This window comes from Brassica rapa, chromosome A02 (assembly GCF_000309985.2).
Source record: "Brassica rapa cultivar Chiifu-401-42 chromosome A02, CAAS_Brap_v3.01, whole genome shotgun sequence".
Classification (NCBI taxonomy): Eukaryota; Viridiplantae; Streptophyta; class Magnoliopsida; order Brassicales; family Brassicaceae; genus Brassica; species Brassica rapa.
In genome coordinates this window covers 10027068-10036586 of record NC_024796.2, presented here as the reverse complement: position 1 = coordinate 10036586, position 9519 = coordinate 10027068, and the positions used below count along the sequence as shown (strand labels likewise).

General features: G+C 31.9%; 2 protein-coding genes across 2 annotated transcripts; one reads left to right on the top strand and one right to left on the bottom strand.

Annotated features, from left to right (window-relative positions):
- Positions 1–87: 87 nt before the first annotated feature.
- LOC103852447 (protein BASIC PENTACYSTEINE3) lies at positions 88–5528 on the top strand. Its single transcript, XM_009129350.3, has 2 exons — positions 88–4104; positions 4521–5528. Exon 2 carries the CDS (start codon positions 4533–4535, stop codon positions 5367–5369), a length of 837 nt encoding a protein of 278 aa, XP_009127598.1. The 5' UTR covers positions 88–4104; positions 4521–4532; the 3' UTR covers positions 5370–5528.
- Positions 5387–7559, bottom strand: LOC103852448 (putative clathrin assembly protein At1g68110). Its single transcript, XM_009129351.3, has one exon. The coding sequence runs from the start codon at positions 6683–6685 to the stop codon at positions 5591–5593; it is 1095 nt and encodes a 364-aa protein (XP_009127599.1). The 5' UTR covers positions 6686–7559; the 3' UTR covers positions 5387–5590.
- Positions 7560–9519: the final 1960 nt, after the last annotated feature.

Sequence of the window (9519 nt, the reverse complement as noted above, 5' to 3'; positions counted from 1 at the left end):
TACAAAATAAATTAAAAATAAAATAATATAGATATCCTTATTCAAAAATAATAATTTTATTATAAGTATATTTTATATAAAATGTTTAAAAATAATTTTTGACAACATAAACTGATTATATAAAATATTGTTTTTTCAAAAACCAAACAATTATATATTTGACTATTTTAAGGTATTTTAAAACCAAATATATATATTAAAATGCATGGCTAATAAACAATAAAAATAATATTTTTACGATGAATATTAGTTTGCCTAAATGATTATAATTTTCAATAAAAAAATAATCATATAATATCATATTTGCTTTTATTTTATTTTAATAATTACTAAAACAATTCAAACAATGTTGGAATGAAAATTAAACTTATTAATTTTGCTTGATCTAAACTGAATATAAAAAAAACTTATGAATTTTTGGTATAACTATCTTATGAATCAATAATCAGTACTAATAAGGTTATTCTTATTTTAGTCTAATTGTAATAAAATATTTTGATTCATTTAAAATAAAAAGAATCCAATATACCAAAATATGAATAATCAAATCAACCAATTGTTATGATTTAATTATTTTATATATCCGATGACAAAAAAAAATTAATTTTATATATCCATAAATGTGCATGAATTTTTAGAATATTACAAGTTATGTTTATTAATGGAATCTTGATTCAATATATTTTTTCCTATTTTTTCTGAAACAACATATATCAAATATATGAATTTTACAAAATATATATGCAAATAAAAGTTTATATCCTTGCATGAGCACGAGAATATCACATAGTAGTAAAAGATTTAGGGATCCAATTCACAAAACTCTAGAATTACACAGTAAACTTTTGTTTTAGAATTAAACTAAACAATAGAAATTATAATGAAGAAATGACAGTAAAAGAAAGATGTTTGTAAATTTCAAAGACGAGAAGCGCTAGATTTAGAAAAATTCACAGGTAAGTCAAAATCACAGACAAGAAAGATTATTAGAGATTTAATTAAGAATCGTTATAGAAGTCAAAGCACAAAATTATAATCATTCATTTTTCTCTACAAAGATTACATATATCTAACTTCTAGAATTTCAAATCTCTCAAATTCTAATAATTCAGACAAGCATTAAGAACATTTATTATTAGTTCACTAAATTCCTAAACTATTAATTTTTGTAATATTTCTAAGATTTTTAAAAATATTTTTTAATTTTACCGATTTGGATCCAAATTTGAATATTTGTGGATATTACAATATATAGACGGATATCCGAAAAACAAAAATCCAAAAATTACGGATACAAATACTAAAATCATGAATTTGACGGATCTAGATCCAAATATCCTAAAATTTCTAGATATCCGGATCCCTCCAACCTCAACCAATCAAACTCTCTCTCTCTCTCTCTCTCTCTCTCTCTCTCTCTCCTCTCTCTCTCTCTCTCTCTCTCTCTCTCTCTCTCTCTCTCTCTCTCTCTCTCATCAAACACATGGTGAATGAATGGCATTTTTCATTCTATTTAACCCAGTTTGAATTGTAATATAATTTCATATATATTTCATTTTTATTTTTCTGTTGGATACAATTATATATATATATATATATATATATATATATCTAGGGATACACAGATCTGGTCAGAAAAACAAAGTGATACATTATTATTTTCTTATCAACGCATGGTGAATGAAGAGCATAACTGCATAAACTATTTTTATTTATGGTTATTTCTTAATTTCATATGCTTTCTTATGTTAATTGATCTTAAATTATTTAAGTTTTATGTCTCGTAAACTAATATTAATTTATGATATAATAATAAATCTATGTAAAAGTACTTATTATTCTATCAAATTATATTGTATTTTGAATTATTAAAAGGGAAACCAAATTCCAACAGATCTTAAAAAGTTATTTTGATCAGAAGCATACATTAAGTAAAATGACCAAAAACATTTTATTAAAGAGATAAATGACAATTATATCTTCAAACACATGGTGAATAAAGGGCATTTTTCATTCTATTTATCCCAGTTTGAATTGTAATATAATTTCATCTATATTTCATTTTTATTTTGCTGTAGGATACAATTATATATATATATCTAGGGAGGCAAATACACAGATCTGGTCAGAAAAAAAAAGTGACACATTATTATTTTCTTATCAACGCATGGTGAATGACGAGCATAACTGCATAAACTATTTTTATTTATGGTTATTTCTTAATTTCATATGCTTTCTTATGTTAATTGATCTTAAATTATTTAAGTTTTATGTCTCGTAAACTAATATTAATTTACGATATAATAATAAATTTATGTAAAAGTACTTATTATTCTATCAAATTATATTGTATTTTCAATTATTAAAAGGGAAAACAAATTCCAACAGATCTTAAAAAGTTATTTTGATCAAAAGCATACATTAATTAAAATGACCAAAAACATTTTATTAACGAGATAAATGATAATTTTATCTTCATTTTATAGCTATAAAAATATAAATAAATATATAAATTAAAAAAAAAAACTTAATAAAAATTGAAAATCACTTCTTTGAAAATGTTTTAAAATATTATTTTAAATCTTAATTATTGTATTTTTAAATCCTAACTCTACTTCCAACCCAAAACACCATGCACTCCTTTCAAAATTCCACCACCTCAAATCAAAACTCTTAATCCAGATTAGTTAATCTAGAAATATAAATAGGTTTTTCCTTTTTAATAAAGCATATTTTAATCATTGTAATTAGGTTTGGGCAAAAAACCAAATCGAAAAATCTGAACCAAATCCGACCCGGTAAAAATGAATCTGAACGAATCCAACCAGACATGAATACCGAATGGATCTTGTTTTACGGTACTTCAAATTATGATTACCCGAACCGAAACCAAATGGATATTTTCGAAAAACCTAGAATTCAAAATCCAAAAAAAACTTTTACCAAACATGATCTCAATCTTTAATATGTATAAAAAACATTAAGCTATTATTGAGTATATAAACTAATTATCTATTATATGAATGATTAACTCAAATATCTAATATTCATATATATTATTTGGTTAATATTAATATTTTTATGTTTTGACAATTGATTTTGAAGTTCAGTTATGAATATATTTGCTTTTGAAGTTTAAATAATTTTTTTGTTTTTTAAAAAATATTTAAATAGTTTTTTTTCTTATGTTTATAGAGTTTCTAGCTGTTAACCCTAATTTATTTACGCTTCATTATGTATGATTCTTGTTCGTAGAAGGTTTTGGTTTTTCATGAATCATGATTATTGTGGTGTTATCACGTATAGTTCAGTGACGAGTCTCGTATTGTTGATAGGAGAGTCTTCCAAAATTAGTTTGAAGGACAACAATATGGTTTGACAAAGCCAAGTATACAAATTTATTGATAAGATGGGAATATATTGAATTTAGTCAAATGTAAATTAATATTTTTAGATGATAACCGGACTACTATCCAAAACCAAAACTATTTCGGATTCAATCGGACCTTGGAAATGTAATTTAACATAAACCAAACCAGACTAAATCTGTATCGCATCCAACCCAAACTTTTATGACATTCGACTAGGACGAAATTAATGAATTCAAAAATTCAAAATCAGAATGAACCTTTCCCGAAACCTTCCCTACTCTTAATTTTAATTCTAGATTTGTGGTAAAAGCATTTTTAGGGTATCTTAAGGTATTTATCTTAATAAACTCAAAAGCAATTTTATTACTTAGCATATTTATTCGTTTTATTATAAAGTTAGCACATAATTCGTTTTGGTATTTTTGTACCTTTTTTCGGAATGATGCAATTAGACGTGTATTCTCATATGATGGTAGAATTGTCAGATGTAGAATTGTCTATGTAATATATCTCATTGTTGTAATAGCATAATTAATCAGACGCTAAAAATTAAAACTAATGTATAATACTCAAATATAATATAACAAAGAGAAAGAAGTATTAAGTAATTTAAAGATAACTAAAAAGTACCATTATCATCCTTTCTACCATCTCCTACCGTCCCCTCCCTTCTCTCTCTCTCTCACTCTCAAAAGGGAAAAAGAAATCTAAAAGATCGATTTCACCATCCTCGGTAAGTTTCCTCTCTCCACCATCCATAAAATATTTCGTATTTGTACTCTTTGCCTCCTCTCTTTCTCCATTGTCGACGTATCTCTCTGTGCTTATATATTTATATATATTTTTTATTAGATCCCTCTGTTCCATATGCTTTGCTCTGCTCCTGGGAAAAAAAATGTTCAATTGCGAAACCCTAATAAAACATATCAACGAATCTAACGAAAATCTATGGTCTTTTCTTGTTCAAATCCTTAAATCTGATTTTGGCTTTTTAGATTCACCTAAGCCCTTTTCACAAAATTGTGTTCTTGACAAAAAAAAAATTGGAATGTGTTTGAAACTAATCTTAGATTTTGCGAATGTGACTCGAACCCATGTGAAAAGTAAAGATCTTTTACCAAAAAAAAAAATTGTGGGTTTTGTTTGCAGAAGTTTCTTATAATGGATGAAGATGGGTTGAGCAACCGGAACTGGGGTTATTACGACCAGTCTCAGTTCAGACCAAGTTTAGGTTTTCAACTAATACCAAGTATTGTTGACCGTAACGATAAGCAGTTTCTCTTCCCTCAGAACCCAAACTTCATAACCACCAATAATGGCTACTGTGGTGGTGGTAGTAGCAGCAGCAATGTCATGTCGTTTCCTCGCGATTACACTGCCTCTGATGCACCGTTCATGAGCTACAGCTGGTTAAACCAGCACAGAGATAGCAAGTTCTTTAACAACTTACCTAATAACCCTTCAAACCATCACACCCTTCTAGATCCCAGGGCTCAGCCAATGCAGCTTCTGCAGATTCCTAAACCCGAGGCGGGCGAGGTCGATGAGTCTCTTAAGAGAAGGCAATGCGGTGGTGGTCAGAGAGCTGATCCCAAGGCAAAGAAAGAGAGGAAGCTGAGGGACAATATTGTTCCGAGAATGCAAAGGGAGAGAAGTCCTTTGAGGAAGAGCATAGAGATGGTGATAAATGGTGTTACAATAGATATTGGTTGTTTACCGGTTCCGGTTTGCTCGTGTACCGGGTTGTCTCAACAGTGTTACAGGTGGGGTTGTGGGGGATGGCAGTCTGCTTGCTGTACGACCAATGTGTCCATGTACCCTTTGCCAATGAACACCAAAAAGCGCGGTGCTCGAATCGCCGGAAGGAAAATGAGCCAAGGTGCATTTAAGAAAGTTCTTGAGAAACTCTCTGCTGATGGTTTTGATTTCTCAAGCCCTATTGATTTGAAGTCTCATTGGGCAAAACATGGAACCAACAAGTTTGTCACCATCAGATAGAGACCAAACCTCTGTCTTTTTTTTTTTGTTTTTTTCTTTAGATTCGGAATCAAGTTTTGTTTGTTTCCTAAGGCTATGTTGTAGAACTCAGAATCAAACTCGGCATGTAACTCAAAAACGTACCTCTTTTCTTGAATTTTTACTGGTAAAAAAATTGTATTATGTACAGAACCAGAACCAAGTGAAAAGAATCAATCTCATCCAGATTTGCTGCACGTTCTCTAGAACGTAATCAAATCTGGCATTGTGTAACAAACTGGCTGGTTCGATACTACAAGAGGCAGAGGATCTTGATGATATTCTTGAATCGCTTTTTCGCTGAAACAATACTCGTCGTCTTCGAAAGTCTCCCATTTGTCTGTTATGATCGTCTGCAATCTCGGTTTCTCCAACAGTACAATGGCTTTCTCTTCCTCCTCCACTACTTCTTCTTCATCTTTTTCGACGCGTTTGACCATTTTCTCCATTGCTTCTACTTCGGCCATCGGTATAGTAACAAACTGAGGCGTATCCCGCGCGTTTGAGACGCCAAAGCCTTTGCAGAATTCGAAGTACATAGCGAGATCTTCTCCCTGAGACGTCGCCTTGTTGACGATCTTTAAACTCCTGGCGGCGTCTGTTTTGCCGGCCGCCGGGAGGATTTTGATGATTCCGCTGCATATTCTACCGTAAATGTTGATGCTCTCGAGGACGATGCAATCCATGGCTTCTAGGATCAACGCTCTCTTCATGTTATCGGCAATAGGACGTATCTGGAGAATCAAATCGAGAAGAGACTGCAGTTTTTGTATCCTATCAAGCTGTTGCTTCACGGAATCGACTTTGTCAGATCGTAGATTCGCGCGGGCGCGGATGATCTGATCGGATGTGAAGGAAGAGTAGCTGTTAAGGAAAGCGAAGTAAGCTCGAACGAAGATGTTGAACCCCCAGGTTCTGCTGAGAGATGAATGTCCGTCGGAGAAATCAGAGAGATCGAAAGGAAGACGACGAATCTCTCCTACGACGGAAGGGACTTTGCAGCTGACTACACCGTGGAGAAGCATCAGGGATTTGAGCGCGACGATCCAGCTTCGCGTGTGGTTGACGCGGGAGGATAGAGCGTGGTTTAGAGTTTTGAGGTTGAGAGGAGAGGCTTTGATCCATTTGTAGACGCGTTGAGCGTTCGAATAGTCGACGGAGGAGTCGTCGTGGGAGGTGGCTTTGATGATGGCTGCTTCGAGATCCGTGTTCCGGTATGAAGCTCGCCGTGAGAATCCGACGGCTATTAAGCTTTTCTGGTCTTTGATCGCAGCAGCAGCTCGTTTCCAGAGCTTCATCGTCGAGCCCCCTCCCTCCTCTCTCGTCGTATTCTCTGTATCTTTAGTCTTCCCCAAGAACAAAAAGTCATCTCTGTAAATCTTCTTTTTCCTATTTTGAGTTCTTTGGTCTCTGTATTATCCGTTATAACCGTTGAAGCCGCTCATTTTTCAAAAGAAGAACATTTTTAAATAGAAAAATAAAAGCTGGCACATGTGACCGGTTTGATTACGTTTAAACCAAACCAAAATCGCATAAATCATAATTTGGTTTTGTCTTTTTATATCCAGCTTGCAAATAGTAAACAGGGATTTTTGGCTCGGATTGCTAGTTTGGCTCTTCCATTTACACTTCATCGTCCAGTATAGTGTTATACAGGCTGCATGCCATCCAACGTTCATCTTTGCTGTGGCAGATATCTTCTCACACACTCAGGAGCGAATCTAGAACAAAATTTCATGGGGGACGTTTGTTACAAAACAAGAAAATGACACAGGAGAGAATCGAGATTAAGAAAGTTATGGGTGCACAACACAACATTTACCATCACATCCAATAAAATCTTAATGGTTCTATTCACAAAAGCTTACATATTCATAAAACTATGGGTGCATGTGCCCCCATTCCGACTAAGCTGGCTACGTCACTGCACAGAGTGCACACACTAGCTTTAGAAATTTGTGAGCTTGGATCTGGTCTCTTTCATCTTATTTGTGCGCTTAATTCCTACGTCAGGGAATTGTATAATATGATGTGGTATTACAATAGCCTTGTTCTTTTGATAGACGCTGAATCTAGCATCAGCGGCTCCGAATAATTCATCCTCAAGAATCTAGCGTCAACTGCAATAGATGCTGAATCAAACCGTAACCGTAAAAATAGTCGCCGCTGTGAGTCGTAACTGCCGCTAAAATTTTTAACGATCAATTAACATCCGAAATCTAATGCTGCTTCTCTTATAATTAAATATCGGTTCAATGGTTTCTCTGCAATCTTGCTTTTAAAGCAAGGGAAATACAGTTAAAAAGAGACGCGAACGCTAGAGGCGGCGTTTGATAAACGAACAGGGGAATTATATTGGTTGACACCGAAACTACAACTACTAGTTGAACGGTGGTTAGGCGCCCGCATTTTTTACACAGGAAAATAGGAATGAGATGTGAATTTAGCTAGTGGTAGTGGATTTCAATATTACAAAACAAATAATAAAAGAATTTGAAATTGGACCCATACAATAATGATGCCAGACATAGCATGGTCAAAACATTAGTTAATATACGAGGATCGATCTGGATTGCATGGAAACTCTGTTTCCTGTTTCAGAAATGTTTCAGAGACAAAATCTCTTGAAAATCTATGGAAACGCATTGGAAACGCATTGGAAACACCTTTTCTAAAAGTCTTATTTTGAAAACACGATTTTAGAAATTCGCAATTCTGATTTAGAAACATGAAAGAATGACTATTTGTCATTTGATGTTAGTGATTACTTGTTTAATAAAGCTTACTATATTGTTTTATCGAAGGATAACATGTTTTTGTTTTCTAATTTTTGATTAAAAAGTTTATAAAATGTACAAAGAAAACAATATTTACTTTGGTTTTCTTTCTTAGAAAAATTAAACAAATAAAAAGAAGAAGCTCACATGTTGATTAATTGTATTTACATATATATATATTATAGACGCTTCTAAAACATTTTCATTTCTATTTTTTTTTAAATCATGTTTCAATGTTATGAAACGTTTAGTTTTCACATATCCGGTTTCCTAGATTCCATGCAATCTAGCAGTGGATATACTACACCAGTTTGTAAAGTAAATCATTTAACTGGTATTAAATGGCATTATACACGCTGTCTATTATCTTCTATTTGACCTCAATATATTTGACCTCTTTAAGATGATAGATATGACAATATAAGCAATAAAGTTTTTATTAAATGGCATTATATATGTTGTGTATTATATTCTATTTGACTTCAATATATTTAACCTCTTTAAGATCATATATGAAAATATTTAGTAACATGTTTTTATATCTTTTTCTTTTAAATAAAATATATTTTACCTCTTTAAGATGACAGAATAACACTATATATATGGTGAACTGACGATAAAACACACATAAAATACTATAAGAAAATAAGAATAAAAAGATCAGACACATCATAACTAAGATCATCTAAGACAAACAAAATATGATTTCAAAGGCAACTTTCATATGCATATTGATGTTCTCCCTCTTTTCTCTACATCAATGTATGCATATATAGTTTTCTTCATACATATGTAACAACTTTCTCTTTATTTTTGACATCTTTAATATTTGGTAAACAATGTGTGGTTTCAAATGTGTAGGCGGGCAGATGGATGTTGGAGAAATAGATAGTTCGACCAAGTTCTATGTTCCAAAGTGTGTTAAACGGAAATGTGGATTTGGTGCAGAAATAGATTGTTGGTGCTGTCACAGAGATTCATCGCTATGTTATTACAACGTAGATGATTGCGTTGACGACAACAATTGTCCTCTTTAAGACTAAATTTTTAGAAATTAATATACCGCAATGTTTTTTTCAAATTTAAAAGGTTTTACTTCTTTTGGTAACAACCATATCAATGTATGACCTATTTTAAATAAATACTAGATTTTTCACTCGCACATCCGTGCGGGTAGATTTTCATTTTATAAGTATATAACAGATACCATCGCAAAACTTTCAAAGATACAATTTACATTTTAGTGTTATATATTGTGTAAATCTATAATGTTATTGATTAGGTTTCTTAGTCGATATTATTAATGTATCATGATTTGTTTTATACATTTACTTTATTATTATTTGTTATTATAT